General features: G+C 38.0%; 1 protein-coding gene across 7 annotated transcripts in view; it reads right to left on the minus strand.

The window, feature by feature from the left end:
• Positions 1 to 453: 453 nt before the first annotated feature.
• Positions 454 to 19,689, minus strand: part of LOC6555407 (protein held out wings) — a 37,416-nt gene continuing 18,180 nt past the window's right edge. Inside the window, exons 3-9 of one of the 7 annotated variants that reach the window (XR_003407621.1) lie at positions 17,048 to 17,181; positions 10,584 to 10,700; positions 8,881 to 9,021; positions 8,387 to 8,483; positions 7,765 to 8,109; positions 4,849 to 5,363; positions 454 to 2,428 (exon numbers count right to left, since the gene is read on the minus strand). Coding sequence is in view for 6 of the 7 variants with exons in the window: in XM_026976229.1 (XP_026832030.1) it covers positions 5,254 to 5,363; positions 7,765 to 8,109; positions 8,387 to 8,483; positions 8,881 to 9,021; positions 10,584 to 10,700; positions 17,048 to 17,181 (944 nt within the window). In the remaining variant the exon portion in view is untranslated. Of the gene's footprint in view, positions 2,429 to 3,836; positions 5,364 to 6,191; positions 6,860 to 7,764; positions 8,110 to 8,386; positions 8,484 to 8,880; positions 9,022 to 10,583; positions 10,701 to 17,047; positions 17,182 to 19,689 lie in introns of those variants that run through there. The other 6 variants (XM_015153348.2, XM_001982291.3, XM_015153346.2 and 3 more) reach the window with 6 other exon arrangements.

Here is a 19,689-nt window from a genome sequence, read left to right on the forward strand (position 1 = left end):
TTTTTTTTTTGTAATTTTTCTGATGTATGTAATGTAGTAGAAATTAAAAAAAAATAAGAAATGGCCCAGGGCTGAAGTTTTAAGCACAACTTATGTTAATCGAATGTTGAAGTGGAATTCCTCTAAATGTTTCATGCACAATTCTATAAAAATCTGCATTAAATTTTAGAAATTCTTTTTTTTAATTTTTTTGATGTATGATGTTGTAGAACACACTTTTAAACAATTTTTAAGTTTTTTTTTCATTTTATTAATTTTACCCCAATTTCTACCGATATTCCAGAAAATGTGGAAATTTCTCAGTTGCACTAGCTGAGTAACGGGTATCTGATAGTCGGGGAACTCGACTATAGAAATCTTTCTTGATTTTTTATAAACATTTATTTATGCAAAAAGTTATACATAATCGTACATATGTGCATACACTCGTATATGTATATGCATTTAATTACATGTGCATTCTTTATATATATTATTAGGTTTTGAACATATGGATTACCTCACAAAATATCAATGATTTCCTTCTCAAATTATGAAGTTAAAATTATACAATGCTGGCAATGGAGATGAATGATGTTTTTAATGCGATGTTAGGGGCACAGCATACGATTTATGTAATGCGAATAAAACTAGACGATTCTTTCTTTCTGTTATTCAATTATCGAAAGAATTACATTTTCATCGTGTTAAAATTAATTCAGAACTCATCATAAGCAAGGTTTGCTACGATTGCACGATTGCCGTCATTATCAATAAAAGTTATACATTATGATTATGATTTATTAACATTAAAAGATTAGTCAACTCCCACGCGGTTGAACATCGTCTTGTTTCTGAGTATAAGTCTCACATTTCGCAGAATAATTTCAACAGAGTTTCTGTATACTTTGCATTTGTTTTTAAATTTAATTTTCATTTTGATTCGTGCCAATTTTACAACTTGTTTAAGGCACATATTAATAAGATTTGCTTTTCTCAACAAAATTTAATGCAAATTCTTTAATTTAAAATAAAGTTTGCAACAACTTTGCGTTGGTTGCTTTGTACCATTAATTAAATGCAATTTACTTTCGCTTTCTAGTTTTGTTCTGTGCTAATTTTTCTGCATTTCTTTTATTTCATTCACTATTATAAAATAGATACATTATTGCCATTACTGCAGGCGTGATATTTATTTTAAATTAAAGAATTCTCTTTTTGTTGTGGCCATCGCTTTCGAAGAACAATTATTCGTTTAAAAAAAGTGAGTTTGTGTTTATTTCTGCATATAATACATTAGCTTTAAAATATTACAAATAATTTAAGTTTAGCGTTTAGTTGTACATTATGAATGCTCGATGCTATTATCATAATATATGTTTGTTTCATTAACTAAATATGGCTGTTAAATGTGTTATATATGTTGTTTCTGTTTCGCCCCCACTTACTTTTCACACAATCAATTTGAAGTGGGGTACGAAATCTATACATAAAATATAGATATGCAATAACATAATCAAAAAATACTTCATTAACAAGAATTAGCGTCAGTTTAACAAAAATAGATTATGCTTAATCGAGGGGTGAAAATCTATATCCGACACAATAAGGATTTGAATAGATCTCTTGCACAATCCATTAAAAGGATTACAATGAAAGGGGTAAAGATTCATTTTTGCAATTTGAGTTAAAAGGGCAGATTTTAAAAAAATTAAAACAGTTTTTGTTGGTTGGGTAGAGTTTCTTGGATGAGATTCCGTTAACATGATTTTCTTAGATTTTTGTTGTTTGGGGTTTTTTTTTGGGAGTTATTATATACAGACTTGTATATGCATTTGGATGTATATATTTAAATATATATATATATATATATGTATATGTTTGCATTAAGTATGTTTTTGTTCGTTGAACTTTTACACTAAGAACTAACTTGTATTTTCCTTTAGATTATGATAATTAAACTAAGCTCTATGTTTGATTCTCTTATCAATTGTTTGCTTAATTGCCTTGTTTTGTTGCTGGCAAAACGTAACAGTTTAATGGCCACAAGATTCAATACATACTGATGTTGCTGCTGTTGCTTTTGCTGTTGCTGATGCTGTTGCTGATGCTGTTGCTGATGCTGTTGCTGTTACTGATGCTTTTGCTGTTGTGCTGTTGCAGGTGTTGATGTGCTGCATCTGCCGCATCTGCTGCTCATGTGGCAAATAAGTTCAGAGTTCAGAGTTCGGGGTTCAGTGTTTTAGTAGTTGTGCAAGTGACATGTGGTGGCTCAGATTTCTGGCTTTTGGTTACGGTTTTCTTTTTCTTTTTTTTTTGTTTTGTTAGCTTCAAGTAAGCACATTCACAACACACACTTGGCTCTGCTTTCGGCCTGGCTGGGATGGCTGGTATGGTTGGTATGGCTGGGATAGCTGGGATGCTGCTGCTGCTCTGATTCCGTGCTCATCTAGGGCAGGCGATGGATTCATGGTTCATGGCGGATGTAGGAGCGGATTGGTAGTGTGTTTAGGATTTGTTTTTGTTTTAGTTTCCGTTGGATTTTTTATTGGAATATTTATATATCGTTTGGAAGTATATATTTATTTTATTTAAGATAAACGTTTGTGAGTATGTCAGTTATTGTTGTTTGGATTGTTTTAGTTAGCATGAAAAGAGAGATATTCATAGAAGTGGAAATAGAGTTTCGATTAATATATTATGGTTAGCAGTTAGTTTTTAATGTAATAATCCTAGGTTAAGCGAGTTACGATCGCAAAAAGTTACCAGACACTTATTTAAGATTTACACAATCAGTGGTGCTCACGAAAACATGCTTATTACAAAATTTGTTGATCCAATGTTTAGTAACTTTTTGCTGAATGCCATCCGCTATTCATTAGATGCGGTCAACATTTTTTGACTTTAATAAAGACAAACACATACATTATTATCATTAGAGTTTCATTGACAGGATATTAAATTATTTTATAGAAAATTTTAGATAGTGCAAATGTTTTTGTGTTTTCAGACGTTATTTGATGCAACATTTTGTGGTTATTGAATTCGTTCTTTGTTTTAAATTTACAAGAACACGATGTTTTTTTTTCCATTTTCGATTAATCTTTTGCTAGATTTCATTTGTTTGTTTTTGGTTAACTTGGCCTTTGGTTAGTTTTAATTAGCAATAGTATTACATCACAATTTTTGGGTATTGTTTGCTAATAAATAAATGTTTGTACCGTTTAATGGTTTTAATATGCTAGTTTTATATTTACCACATAATATTTAGGGGAAAACTAAAGTAAACAAAAAGATTACACAAAATTGCAGGCGCATAAGCTTTCAAGTCAGATTGGGTTCTTTTTCAAGAATATTGCACAAATAAAGTAGTTATAAAGAAGCGTTATATACACATTTAATTTTACAAAAATGCTGTCAGTTTCTCCGTTTGGAAAAGATATTTTGTTTATAAATAATTTTATAAATAATTGACTTTTTTTAAAGAAAAAACACTCAGTTCTTACTAATTATTTTGGATAATGAAGGAGAGGGACTTGAAGAATTGAATTCCTTTTTGTTTATTATAAAGCAGATGCCAATGCAATTTCATGAGGGTTGGAGTTATACAAGTTATGTAGATAACTAACTAGTCTAGAGATCAATTATTCATAGACAGAAAAATCCGCAACCCATAAGCTTAAAGATTAAGTGTGGTAAGTACACATAGATACGTGTATCAGATATGCAGATACACGCTTCATAGGATTCATAAGTATTATTGCATATGCCATAGCACTTGTGGTGGTATCTTGGTAGTAGTTGGTTGTTTGGTTGGTGGATAGTTTGGTTGGTTGGTTGGTTGATTGATTGGTTGATTGATTGCTTGATTGGTTGGTCTGGTTGTCGGTTGCGTTGGTGGGATTAATGATCAATCGAGGAGTGGGTGGTAAGCATAGAGTTATGCCCGAAGGACGTGTGTGGGTGAGGGTTTTATGTATAAATGCGGTTGTGTCTGGTTTCTATAGTTAAGTTCTCTTAGTCACTAGAGTTGCAAACAAACAAAGTGAAGTGTTTATTAATATATCTGATCAATGAGTTATGTGTGACGACTGAATACGAGAAATAAATATCTCTATTTATTCGTTGGGTGTTAAGTTTGGAAAGCGTTAGATATTGGTTTCAATTTCATTTAGGAGAATTCTGAAAGAAGTCAAGTTCGTGGATCAATAAAGAATCATAAGACTTGGTAAGGATTTTTTTTCTTTGTTTTTGTTGTGTTCATTTTTTTAAGGTTTCTGTTTTTACTTCAACAAAAATCATTGATCTTTATTTCTTTGTGGTACACTTTCGGTTCAATTGCAACATTTACATTCGAACGCATAATACAAAATAATCATATAATCTTAAACGACTAAACAGGGGACTTATTCCTAAGATACACATGTAAAATTCATATCTCGTAAAGAGCGTTTTTAAATAGGGTATATGGCTTATCCAACAGTAATACAAATAAAATCTACTAAAATGTTCATTTTTTTGTTTGTTTTCTTTTCAAACTTTTTTTTTTCTTGAGTGTATGTAAAACATCAAAGGCACAAGTCAACGTGAAAACAAAGGAAAACTAATATAAAAATTTGTGTATAAATATACTCGTATCAACTGATAATAAACTCTTCATCTTCAGCTTAAAAATGGACTGATAGATTTTGCATGTGTCTGTACTTTCGTTTTATCAAAATTTTTTTTGTTTGTAGTTTCAAAACTCGCATTCGAAATAAAATGCAACGCGTTCTGGAAGCTCATCTGCATTTTATTTCGAGTATAAGATAACACATAAAGAAAATAATAGTTTGATAAAATAAATAAAGGAGTAGAAACACAACTAACCTGTGGAGGCGGTGCGCATGAAAATTCTTTTTCAGAACCCTGATCAGGGCAGAGCGGCCAGGCCAGGCCAACGTTTCCGGCCAGGTTTCATCGGATATACAGTGGTACAGTGGATTTGGGGTTGGATTACGGATGGTCAGTTATGAGCAGCATTGGTATCAAAATAAATAGCAAACAAAATTTTAAATAATTGAACTAAAGTGATCGGTTGCCTGGTGAACGCAATCAAACGGGCAGACAAACACAATCCTTCGATTTCCGTTGTTCTTAAATGGTTTCTTTCCTTTTTCGTACAAATATTGATATTAAAAGTGGTAAAGTTGCTTTCGCCGATATGGTGTGATTTAAAGTGTTACATTCTGAGTTTATAGTGCTTCGCTTATCCCGATTCACTATGCATTGTATTTACTGTATCTCAATGAAACCCGCCGGCTTGGCTGGCACTCCGACCGTTGCTCGCTGATAGGGATGCTCGCGGTTAGTCGCCAAACGACGCTGCTGCTTAATGGCGCCTACTAAAATATACGATACGATACATGTAGATATGGGTTTGCATATAGGTTGCATATGTATAAATAGATGTGAACATCGTCGCTACAGGGTACAACTTAGGGCTAATAGATATTGCATACATCCTTACATCTACCATTTGCTTGCTCAAACTGAAGCTGTGCTGCCTTTGCTGGAAGCCAATTGCCAACTGAGGGGGAATTATTGACCTGTTTTTCGGTATTCTGCATTCTTTTACTTTGTAACATTTAAATTCTCTGCTTCTTTGGAATGAGTCGTTCATACATATATGCGCTTGTGTATTCGATATTTGATCTGATTTTGATTTTTTTCTTTTTTGGATTTGGCTGCAAAATAAGTGATTTTCAAGCCGCTAAGCCTAGGTAATTCGTATCCAGCTCATTGCTAGATGTTCCAGAAATGATTATTCTGTCCAATCATATTATTTTTGCATTTTGTTCCTCCAGCTTGCTGACTAGTCGTGCATTCAATTGATTCTGGATAATGGTTTCTGTTCTTGGACGGCTGCCTTTGAGCCTCGACTAAACTTAGAACTAACTGAAGATATTATTTAAGCACCAACTTGATTCAAGGCTCCTGTCCACTAAGAGTTATATATAAATATATGTGTATATATATAAAAAAAGCTTTTCTGCAATTCTGTTCAAAGTATACGGTTTTGACGAGAAATGGCACTGGCTGGAAAAATTGAAACGGTTTCCTTTTCGCTCTTCGTTAGGTACATTTGTGCATAAATACTGTCCCCCCATCGCAACACTCACTACATAAACTACATAAAAAACAGACACTTAACTAGATTGCACTTAAAACTCGACCCTCATACCAAAAAAACTAAAAAAAATAGGGTTATTAATCAGAAGAGAAAATTATGAAGTTTAGCCCTCTTTAATTTGAATACTCATCGGTTCCAAAAACGAAAATCAACAACTTGCTTTGGATGCCGCTGTTGTTGTTGTTCTCAACTAGAATATACTCATATAAAAATGTTTCGGGTGGAAAATCATATATGTAGGTTATAGTTTAAGATTAAAGCAACTACAATTTAAGGGCCTAAAAATCACTTATTTTTGCCAATATTGCATATTGCAGAAATGTGTTGCATTGCGGCCTAGAATCTAATAAACAATATAAAAAGCAAATTCATTGTCGAGCAATAATTTGTTGTAGATTAATTCTTTGCTTGTATTTTCTTGAGTATTTCTGTTTTCCTGTTTGTTGTGCCGTTTTACTCTTATTATGTTTTTGTCTCTAGGTAAATATTAAATTTTAAAAATATATACAGTCTATACATTTATGTGCGTGTGTATAATTCTGTTTCAGTTTGTGTGTGACTGTAACTTCATAACTTTAAGCTAAACATTTTATGTGGGGTTTTCCTCTACAAATCGTTTCTGTTTTCTTGGTTTTGTTCAAGGGAAAAATAATTGAGAGTGAGAAAAAGAAGTTCAAAAGACGGAGCCGGCATGCATATATCGACCAACTGCAAATATTTATGTTTATAACAAATATATAAGATAAAATAGACTTTGGATAAAAATAATGAAGGTATTGTTTAATTCTGTTAGCTTTGGTTAGCATATCATTATTATTGTGAATTCTTAAAGGAAAGAGCAAGGTTAAGAAGCGTGAAAAAATCTCATTGCATACTTCATGGCACTGAACGAAAATAGTAATTGTGTTAGATATTCATGTAGAATACAGAAAGAGTGAACATGCTGCCTTGTTTATGCGATTTGTAAATATTCTTTATCCTTATCAACTGAGGGGCCAATTAAATTGGAATTCCCTTGTAAGATGAAGAACACACACAACTTCGTAACTGCAGCAAGTCCAAACTGTAGCCTGCTATGTGAGAACTTAAAACAAATGCAAGCTCCTAATGATTAAATGCCAAATCTATATCTTTTACATGACAATTAAGCAAGACAAAACAATTGTTAAAAAAATATATATAAATTATTCTATATGCTTGAGCTCGCCGACTCTGCTGGGCTGTCATAGCAAACTCAATCGATTGCACTTGGTTAATGTGTTAAGTGGAAAAACAAACCTACTGGGCGTATGCGCAACGTGTACATTGTATTTCTAGTGTGTGTTAAATGTTGTGTGCTTTTCTGGCGATTAGCTGCTATATTATTGCTCGCAATTCAACTCGCATCTAAACCCTCTATTCATGTGGCTACATATGTGTCTTCTTAGACGACTAACTTCTGCCTAGATTGATGAATGATGATTCGCTTAGTGTTTTTTTTTTTTTTTTGACTTTCGTGTTGTGTTGGGGGTTGTGTGTATGTATGAGCATAAATCATAAATCGATATAGAGATAGCAATGGAACAGAGTGATTCGGATATGTGAGATATGTGATTATCTGGCAAACAACCCACCGCTATGATCAGCATACTCCGTGAGCAGAGGATTGCCGGCTAGGGCGGCGTAGTTCGCATAATCGTACGGTGCGAAGATCATTCCATGGCCGGTCTGGTCGAAGGCGGCTGTCGGAGCTGCCTGGGCGGACAATATGCTGGCCGCCGTTGTGGGTACGGTCATCCGGGGATTCAGGATCAATGGGGCGCCCAGCGGGGCGGTGGCGGGGGCACGGATCTGGGCGGCAAGGCCGGGCAGGCCGGTGGACGTCAGCAGGCGGCTATCAGAGGCGGCAACCAGGCGGCGCCACTCCTCATCGCACACTGCGGGATACAGATAAGAAGCAGAGCCAACGCATGAGAAAGCTGGTCGTCGAACACATAAATCAAATATAAAATAAAGAAATGTAAATCGAATTTGAATCAGTTTGGTTTCGTTAACGGTTCAGTTTTGCAAATCGTTAATGGTTAGATCCTCGCTCATTCGATTTTAGCTGCTGGTTAACGTTGTTATCATTTTTATCTTGCTTTTTTTTTGTTTTTTGTTTTTTGATTTTTAGCTCTGTCTGAGTGGAGATCGGGTTAGGTTATTTGGTTGGTTTTAGATGGATAATTGATAAAGAGAGGCTTTTGGTTGACATACCTGCGACAGATTTCGCTGTTGTGTCCCTATAAGTGCCATTAATAATCGCCAATTCCATAAGTTGACGTTTCTTTAGCTCATCTTCGCCTTCGGCTTGCTGTTAGTACGAGTGTATGTTTTTGTGTTTTTTGTTTTGGTTTTGGTTTTGGTTTTGAGGGTTTTAATGTATTAAACGGAATACATTAAAGCAGATTAGGTTTTGTTGGTAGAGAGAATGAGAAATAATACAAGAAAATTCATTATTAATTATATTGGTTAACATTCAATTCAGTTTAGCTGAGAAATCATTTAATTTATTATTGATGTAACATAGAAAAAGGAGTTGGGATAGGCAACACGCATTCGATTTAATTGTTTCTTGTTTACTTTCTCTATTTACTTTAAGCTCTTTCGCGGGCGCATTATGAACTTTAAATTAGGCAAATATCAGTTTACTTTTGGCTTTTCTGAAGGGCTCTCTTAGGGTTCGTTAAAACCACTCGACAAACACTCACCGGCACGAGCAACTTCTGTACTTCAGCTACGGCCTGGGCCAACTTAACTGTGGCACGGTTCTCGGTGTCCTCGACGGTTATCAGGACATGCAGGTCATCGGACAGATGCTCCCAGTTGGGCTTGCCACGGTTGGCGTCCTCCTGAAATGGGGAGCGAAAAGCTTTATATAAATGTCTACTACATTTTTACCTAAGTACCGAGAAGAAGCTAATGACCTTCTTAAGCACAAAGTATCTTCATTTTTCACATTGAGTTTTCTGATTAAAGCATGCAAGCAATACAACGGCAAATTTTTAATATTACAAAATATTTTTTGGTTTGCTCAGTGATTCAATCGCTTCGCCTTCTTCTTGCTCTTTTAAATATGTGAACTATTTAAAACTGCGAACAACGAAATGCGAATTTATTCGAAACTGTGCTAATGGGCGCGGAACAATTAATAGTGGGCGAATTCCGACACACTTAAAACATTATTGCCATTTTTCATTTCACCGATGTTATTACTTGTGGCTAGAAGCGTTGTGGCGAACGTGCTTGAACTATAATAAATACTTCTGCTTCTCCTCCTGCAACTCAGTTGGTGAGCCACAATTTATAATTAATTAGGATCAAATTGGATAGAAATTCTTTTGAAGTCGTAGTCGTCCAGTGCTAGAAACAGCAAATTAACAACTGTCAAGTTGGCCAATGTACGAGTGCCGGACAAAGTTTTGTCATCAGGAATCGAGAAGAGCGACCTTTTCGGATGAGTGGCCATGCAGAAGACACACAGAAAACCTGAGCAAATGTAAAGAGGGGTCGGTCAGTCTCACCTCACGAAAACCATGCACTGTGACTAATTTTTGTATTTTTTCTGGCTGTCAGGTCTATTTCTATCCGCAAAATGCAAGTAAACTGAGCATTTCTATTCTTTCGGTTTTCACTTTTGTCGCAGGCGAACATCATTCGGTTCGCGATGAGTCAGACATTTTGTGTGGGAGTTCGCTCATTCATTTCTGCCAAATTATCAAAGTATTGCATGAAAATTGCGAATTTGAAAAACTTTCCTGTCTGCGTGCCGCTCATTTGGCCGGCCACATTTATGAATTACAAAAATACATTTAATCGTCTCGAGACACTTGATTCACTTTGCTTTCTTTCCTCCGCATTTCACATGCTTTTTTCGTCTGGCGAAATTAAATCATCAGCGCATTTTGAGTGACAAGACACCCAAATATGTACGAGTATAAGAATATATTTTCGACAATTTGCTATCTTACGTTTGGACTTAGAGTTAACCTTAAAGATTTGTATGCTAGCTTCGTTAAGGAGATTAAAATTTAATTATATATACTGTTCAACGCTTAATTAAGTGTTTCTTACAAAATGTTTGAAAATTAGAATCGAATTGCTAATTACTTTACGGAAGCCAACCATGTGGTAATCATACCCAGAATTAACAACTCATACACACAAAAGAGGGGCACATTTTTCGCCCCATTATAAAGACTAATTCCCATTTGGCACGGAAAGCGACTGTCAACCGAATTTTCATATCCAAGCATACCACATTCGCGGCACTATTTACGATAATTAAAAATGAAATTGAAGTGCTCGTCTTCGGAATGTGCACTGAAATGTGTGTCCGCGTCCGCAGTAATGCCCTGGTTTCCTGCCAAACCATTGGGAATTCGAAATCCACTCGATCGTGCGATGCACTCACCTTCTTCTTGTCGCGCATGGAACCCTTGCCGCGGACCATGATCTTGCAACCGGTCTCCTGCTCCAATTGCTTGGCGGTCATGCCACGCGGTCCCAAAATGCGGCCGACAAAGTTGAACTGGAATGAAAATGAAATTGGAGAGGAGATATAAATTAGACGGGCGAAATTAGAGGAAATCATTAGCGAATCAACATACGACAATCTAATTAACTCACTAGCTTGGGTCTAAAGTTCAATGTTTCTATCTCTTTTTTTTTTTTGGCAAATTTAAAACGCATTAGATCGGCGCGTGACTCAGGATGCATAAATGCCAGGCGGCCAGATCCGCTCAAAGTCAAAGTTATTAAAGCGTATGACGCTGGTCAGATTCGGTTCGTTGAAGGCTGGAGTCACCCACAATCCACAATCCACAATCCACAGGCCACGGCATTTGGCCACAACAATGGGCAACCGAACGTAATATGACCCGCGGCGACACGCCTGAATTTGGCACGATAAACCAATCACCAATCAGCCAGATAGACTCAAAGCTCTTTGTGCATATAGCCAAATGCAGTCAGTCGGTTAGCAAATCAGTTGGTGGCACTCAGAAAATGAATCTTGTCAATAATTGGGAGCTAGAGGTCGGAGATTAAGCGGAATAAATGGGATATTGCTGAAGATTACTCCTTAGGTAGGTTGAAAAAGCAAAACCATATGGCTTGCAAAGTATGAATTCTTAATTTAATGCTAACATATTTCTTTCTGTGTAGCTGGCGGCGACATTCAAAAGAATTTTGCTTAAACTATTAGCGGAGCGTGCAAAAATCTTTTGACGCGCTTGTCGATGATGATGGACGGGACGTGCCTGGCATGTTGGCCAACAACATGCCCATGTCCAAACCATCGAAGTGGTGACCCCAACCGTAAGCTGCCGCCATGGCGCCCAATTATCATATACTTTGGTTAGATTGCAACAACCAAGCCGGACCGCAGGCAGGCCGATAAATTAGATTTATTGGCCAGATCAAAAGCATTTCCATTTGAGTTATTGTAAATTGCTGGCTAAACTAGTTCTGGTCTCGCCCCGGGGCACGAACGTAACCCACCCACCCACATTCAACTGGAGACCCATTGCGAATGCGATGATGTGATGGGATGTGAGATATGGGGATGTTAAGTGCACAGCGATGCGATCATCGACAGCAGACAGCCGTCGGCAACAGTTAACCAACGCCAAAGTGGCTTGAAAACAGCAGCAGCAGCAGCAGCAGCTGTTGTCAGTCAGTACGAATGTATCTGTATCTGTAACTGAGAGACTGCATCTGCAACTGAAACTGCACAGCAAACTGAAACAGCAGCAGCAGCATCAGCAGCAATCGCAACCGACAGTGCTGCGATCGAATCAATTGAAAATTGCCGCAAAGAATGCAGTTAATGCCTAATGGCTCAGGCAATTTTAATTAAATTTTGCGCAAAAACCATTTAACCTCCATGGAAGTCCAAACAAAATGTGGCCAAACTATGGCGAGAAAGTTGCTAAAACCAAATAAAAGGAAATGTTGCTGCAATGCCACCACATACATGTGTGTATGTATGTGTGCGCAAAATGAATTACGCTGCCCAAGAAAACATTTGCATTACTTATCGCCCCCGTATCAGTTGCTTAATTAAAAATCCCTGGCTCAGCTCCATGTTTGCACAAGTGATCTCTTCCATTTGCCATTAAGCGGAAATTAAAAACCATTTTCCCCCCACGCATGCAGCGCTCAAAAGATTCCACATACGCCGCGTTGCACCGCCACTTGCGCTCTACAAATATTGAGAAATGCCAAACAAATACGAGTGGCCAAATAAATTATAAATGATTGCGTTTCAAGGATTTCCCTCTGCCCTTTTGTTTTTTAGAGTTTGTGGGGGAGCTTAAACAGAGTGGCAGTTTTCCATAAAACAAAAAAAAAACTCGTGAGAGGAGCAATAAAGATTAAGAATGTAGCACTTGAACGTAATAATCATTACCTTGTGTCTTAATTAATATGCATGCTCTTTATGGCAATCTAAATATAGATTAAATCCCACTGAGATACTAATTAGTTACAATTTGCTCGAAGAAAGCTCGACTAGTTTAAATAAATTGGAATAAGCTTATTGCCATTCAAATGCCCATGAGCATTTTTAGAATTCTGCGGCAGCATAATGGCATCCTTTTACTCCATTGTTTGATTGTTCAAAAGGCACGCGTGCGTTTGAAAGTCGCCCCCCAAAGAAATACTCTTTTTCTTAGGTCCAGAAAATGGTTTGGATATTTTGAAGTATGCTCTTTTCGCTACGGGCGTGTAATATTGTGCGGACCTTTTGCCCGTGCGTACTTCAACCTAAAGTGCCACAGTAAACAGACAAAAGACAGATGACAACGGGAGCTGCTGGGCAAGTCAAGTGGAGTGTAGTCAAGTGAAGCGTACAAATAAATGTTGTATAGCGCATACACATGTACGTGTGTATATGTACATGGCTGCTGCTTTATTTTACAGATTGTGGGCTCAGATAGGGCATAGGGAAAATATTTTATATTTGTACAATACGTACAACAATTTTCAATACGGCAAAAGGTACAAACAATTGATAAGCGAATTGCGACGCACACACAGCAGACAAGACAGGCAACCAAAATTGCTGAAAGGGAAAGTACAAACACAGATACACGAGAGGCTGTGATAAGAAGTGGTCCTCCTAAATGGCGACCATGACAACAGGCCAGTCAATTGTGCGTAAAACTTTTCATGCGATGCGAAAACCAAAGAAAACCGACACAAAGGAAATATTTGTAATATTTCATTAGCAGGAGCTGCGTGGAAGAACATTCTGCTTAATAGTGTTCAGATTTTAATCGCGTTGCTGGCCGTGTGACTCAGTGAGTTTTACGAATCTTTTCATTTGAGCCGCTCGCCAGTAAATTGGAAACAGAAATGCATAGGCAGGCAAGGCAGGGGTCGGCATAGATCAAATAGATTAGTTGACTTGGCTACTACTATGCATACAGTACATATAAGGCCTGTAGGTATATATGCATCTACAGAGAGCGACACTTTAGCACACATAATTACGCTGCACAAAAAGCTCGTCTATTACACGGAAAAATAAATCAAACTTTGACATGACAAACAACGGCAGCAAACTTAACTTGAATATAATGCTTGCCACAATTCGTTGTCGTTGGCTTTTTGCATTATTTCGTTTTGTTTTATGTTTTTGCCACTTGGGGCTGTACCTATTAAATTACCAAACAACCGAAAATGTACATAAAAATTGCACGTAATTAGCATTTCAATGTTTATGACTAATTTGCTGCAGTTTGTAGATTAATTGGCTTTTGTGTTAACGGCTTAGACAATAAAAAACCACCACACAAACAAAACATAAAGCGTAGTAAGCTGACTTGGCCAGACATCAGCACAATGTTGAGATGGGCTGCTCGCTCTTGGCTTATAATTTGGCTTAAATATGGCCGCGATTTCCCGGTTAATCGATATGTATAATACCGTGATGACCTTAACGCGAGTCGAATGTCAAATGGTTCACAGATGTGGGATGCTGTCTGTGTGGGGGTGTGACCGCAGCATTAATCAGCGGCAAGATAATTCACTCAATTCAATGCGATCGATTAACAATTGATTAATTAAAGTCTAAACATATCGCTGGGATGTTCGTGGCTACAGGCAATTTTGAGCATAATTACCAGCACTTGAAAGTTTTGTTTTTTTTTTTATTTAATTGAACAATTTAGAGTAATAGATTCACAGAATATACTGTGTTGTAAAAATTTTCGTCCACAGCTCGTTGTCTCATCACGAAAATATTTACCCCCAATGGCATTTAATTGCCCCTCTTCCATATGTTTAAGCTTAAGCATCGGCAAATGAAATTGCGAAAATATAAAAAATGTCAAACATAATTTCAGTTGTGTACGAAGCGAAATCAATCAGAAGCTGGCCAGGCTCACTGGGTCAACATGTCGCATGTCGCATGTCGGATGACGCGCCACGGGGCGTATGAGCAATGAGCGCTGACAGCGAACAACGAGCAGAACGAGATGGTTGGAGATGGAAAGATGGAAAGATGGATAGAGGCGGGCCCCTATAGAAAACTTGGAGCGTTAATAGTTTGCTGTAATTAATTGTAAACTGTTTTAATGCCGCGACTGCTGGCGACTTTAATTAAGTTGCATTTGTGTTTTGGACACGGCCAAAGAAACAAGATTCAGCATATATCTTTGCTGCCACATCCTCTGCATTTGGAAACGGGTTGACAAATTGTTGACCATTTACATGGCATATTATTGTAGTCGGCCTGTCGGCTGGCCGCCAGCTGACAAATCTCTATTTACATTGTTGAATGCGTTATAAATGATTAACTGCTATTATTTGCGACCGGCAGTGTCTGCGCTAATGCCTTGAAATTTATGCCCCATGTCGGGGCGCGCACAAACAAAACCAGCAAAGCAGCAAACCAATAAACATTCTGCCCAGAACTTGTTGCACTTCCATGTTATTCGAAACGCCATTTGTCTTGCTTAAGCACACATTTTCAATATTCGACTGGCGACCGTAGGAAAATGTCAGAATTTTCCTGTGCGAATTTTTAGTTATTGCAGGCTTTTGGCTGCCCGAAATGATTGCAATTAAATGGGATGATTTATGTGAAAAAAGAGCTCGAAACGCCCGCACAAAATACACGACATTCGTGGGACCTCCAAATAAGACAAATCGGAACACCTGATATATTGGAAAATCAAGCGGAAAAATCTCAGGCCCTCTGGTCGTAAATTTTAACCAGAGATTTGTGCCAGTTTTCGTTTGGAAAATACTGAAAACATCATCATCACAAGTTCAGTCAGCTTTTTTCAGTCGGCACACTGCTCATTTCACAAATTTATGTATGTTCTTTTTAATTTACGAACTCAACTCATTCATATTCATATCATTTGGGTCTAGCCCTAATAAAGTCCAATTTTATGCTAATGTCCGAATGTCTATTTTCCCTTCGCTTGGCTTTACGCTTTTGTGATTTAGAATATTTGCTTTATGCAATGGCCGGCCGGTAATTAATTAAAAGGCACATGTTAGATATATTTTACTTCGGTCTAATTAACTTTTACGATGGTCAGGAGAGGCAAACGGTTCTATAACCTTTGTAAGTGATGGTGACTTGGCAAAATATCGGTTTTCTTGACCAGCAAGCTCTGGATGTTGATTAATCTATTTTGGAAGGAGGCTTAGACTTGGAAATAATGGTTACACAATTATGGTCGTTGAAAGGGGGATTATTTCTCAACAGATGACTTGGAATGGCTTACATTCAGATAAATACTATCCACAAATTATTCTAGCAGATACAAGAGTTCCAATTAAAATTAAATGAAATGACCTTTTTCGTGTTAAGTTTCAGGAGTGCTAAAATCGATTTTAAAATCGTTTAATTCCGCATCACTTGGTTGGGTCATCGCCCCACCCATACTCCTCGAACTGGCGCCATTTGGCAAAGAAAATTATTTGCACAGCTGTCGAACAGAAGCCACATGAGTAGGGACACACCATTGAATGGAGTGCGATCTGAAATGCTTTCGAGTCTAATTAATGCTATTTAAATTTATGCATTTATCTGGATCACAAGCGAAAAGGAAGAAAAAGATAAAAACGAAACGAAACGAAGCTAAAAACATAAACATCAAGAGCAAAGTGTGTCATGCAGTTAAATAAATTTCCTCAGTTCCGCCACTGCGACTGCTGTCAGGCCATAAATAAATAAAAGAAAAAGAAACGAAACGAAACGAAATGAAACTACGCCCAAACAATTTCCAAATTAACAAAACTAAAGAAAAACAAAAGAAATATACATGTCCGATGGAAGGGAGCGGGGATGGCGGGGAATGTAACATTTTAAATTGCATAAAATTAAATCAAATTCTAATGTGGCAGGGCTTGGCCTGAACGACTTGCTCCGACGCCTACAATGGACGACAAATGAAACGAGTGAACGCCGTCAAACGACTTCCTAAAACGCTTCAATGATTTCGTCTAACCCATTTTAATACGCGTATATATCTGCAGCTCGATCTGTATCTGTATCGGCTCAGGCTTTATAGAGAAAATGTGCTCCATGGAGAAGGGTGCATCTGAGCTTTGCATTTGCCTTTTTCAGCTGGGGCGTTTTTCTTTGGCATTTTCTGGGCCTGTCGCTGCCGCCAAGACAACTTAACAGATGACTGACTCTATGGGCGGTGGAGAAGATACAGATACAGCTACAGCTACAGCTACAGATACACCTTGGCACATAGCTCTGGCACACCTTTAAGCCATTTCCGGTGTAGCCCAGTTGCTCAGCGAACGCGTTGTCAATTCTAATTGGCGGAAGTCGTGTGCTCTCCCCGAATACATAAATTAGATCATCGTTATCATTATCGTCGTCATTATGCTAGGACCACTTACATCTGGATGCTCGCGCACTGGCACATAAACCTTCTCGTTCATCGTCACCACAGAGCCCTCGGGTTCGGGCAGAGTGAGGGGCTCCTTCTTGACCCCATTGATCTGGAACAGTGAGGCGCGCACGCGTGCAATTTCTGGAAAGATCAATCAGAGATAATGCGGTATTAATACATGTTTATGTGCGATCATAAATAGGAGCAATTTGGGCGGGAATAATGCAAGTTCGCAGTAGTATAGCTTATATACAAAGTATGCATTTGTAAGACTATCATATCAAACAGAATTATTTTTGCACAGAATTACTACAACACAAAGAACATTTAATGACAACTGCCCACCCGTCGCATACTAAACGTATCGTTACTAATCATTATGAAATCCACTCTTACAGCACAGTTTATTATTTTCCGAGCGTAATAATACACAGATGAAAGGCAAACAAACAAAGCGTTGATAATTTTAATTGCAGGCTCTTTGCCTCCACTTCAATCGAGTGAATGGAGGCTCAATTTGTCATTTCAGCTAAGTGCTTGTATTAAACAACGTTTAATTTGCCTCTGGGTGGAATACGAACTAAATTAGCATCAATAAAATGGCGTGTGAATGTGTTCACTCAGCCATCGACTGATGTTCTGGCTTATTTATTAGGTTAATCCATGAAATCACTTGGTTTATATTTAAACAAATTATGCCATAATATACCCAGCATCATCGCAAAATGATGACCGATCCACAACAGCCACCCCAACCCTTCGAACTGAGCTCATGCACACATGCCACGCCCCCTGCCTCCCAGTTAGCCCCCTGCTTTTCACACTCTTGCTGATTTTCCGTAGCGGGTGGGGCGATTCAACCCCCAACTGTGTCAGTTGACAGGGGCTCTCGAATTGATATGATCAACATTTTGCTGCTGCTGCTGCTGCTGCTGCTGCTGGTGGTGTTGTTTAGTTTTGCATAAGCTCAATTGCATTGTTTGTCTTTTGGCATGTGCTTTGACAATTTGTCACTAAAAGTGGGTAATTGTGCTGGGTGTGTTGGCCTTTAGCGGGTGCGAGGGGGGGAAAGGTGACTGCATCGTATGTCACAGAAATGATTTAAGAATTTGCCACTAAATGACATCAAATTAAATGCCTGACTTCTCTTACTAAATGCCGACATTTTGACACACAGTTATCTGATTTCTTTGACGGTGTAAGTGATTGTTGACATCAGAAATCATAGGAATAAACTTTTTTTGGGCTAACCATAAAGTGTTGTGTGCTTATGTGAAGAAACACTTTAACACCTAAAATGAAGAGGATTTAGATGCATATAAAACAATTTTCCGACATGCATACGTGTTTTTATTGTGAAAATCCTTGTACGAGTTTCTTGACCTGTTGAATGAATAACAACTTGTTTGGCATTTAAATTAATTATGTTTGATATTTGTATCTAGCCACCTACTGGCTTATTTTCTTATTTATTTCCCCGAAGCTTTCTCCGTGTGCCACATAAATAAAATTTAAATTAAAAAAAATCTGAGCACACTGAGCAAACAAAGAAGACGACAAGAAATTGCACAAAATTTAAATTTACTTTTTTCCGAGCGGTGCGAAAAAGAAACGCTGGCCAATTCCAGAGTTCATTACGGGCCAAAGAACCCATAAAGAAAATGCCAAAGAGCCAAAATGGAGAATGAATCGGAGAAACCGAGCCGAAACCAACAAAAGTCGCTCTAAGCACTTGACTCGATTATTGATGAAGATGGTGAAGAGATTTTCCCCACGACCACAATTAAGAGCAGCTGCAGAAGGGCTTTTCATTTGCGTGTAATTTATTGCGACACGCAAGTAGAGCATTCCATTGGTGGCATCATCATCATCATCATCAGCAGCAGCAGCAGCCGCAACAGCCACATTATCATCAGCATCAGCAGAATCATTTCGGCGATTCTAAGCCATATGAGCCGAATGGCATAAACGCAATCATGACAGCTGTCAATTTTAATCGAGCGAGTGTCAATCGGCATCCACATCTATTCAATCTGCAACGTGACCGATGTGTGGCAGTGGCACGAAGATTGTGCAGCCAGATTAGATGAATAAGCCGCGCCAAATTGGTGTAAAATTGCATTTGCATACGATCGAAACCGATGACGGAGTCACTGATTCACTTCTGGGGCCAAGTCAGACGAATGGATTGATAGCGGCATTTAGATAAATTACAATAATCAAGACCCAGCCATATGCGCAGGCGGCTTAATTAATAGCAGCTTAGTCAGCGGCTTGGCACGGACACTGTGACTCTATAATTAAAGCCCTGGCTCAAAATCACCTGTTGCCAACTGACCATTTTAGGGCATAACTGGGCAGAACTGCGCTTTCATACATATTCGATATATGTTCGTATGTAGTGTAGAGTGGGCGGGGAGAACGAGAGCAGTGCCAATCTAATAATTATCAATGAAAGATCTTTTTATTCATTAACAAGTCCGAGTCGTTTGTGCTTTTAAGGCAATCTCCGCATCTTGTTCGCAACGCGACTCATAATTTACATACACCGCGCGCTTATGACTCTATATCTCTTGGCCAACTCGCTGCTGGACCTCTATATATGGCTAGGGACGGAGCTACCAAATTTGGCACCCCAACTAGAGAGGT

The sequence above is a fragment of the Drosophila erecta genome, unplaced genomic scaffold (genome assembly GCF_003286155.1).
Source record: "Drosophila erecta strain 14021-0224.00,06,07 unplaced genomic scaffold, DereRS2 tig00000000-arrow-pilon, whole genome shotgun sequence".
Lineage (NCBI taxonomy): Eukaryota > Metazoa > Arthropoda > Insecta > Diptera > Drosophilidae > Drosophila > Drosophila erecta.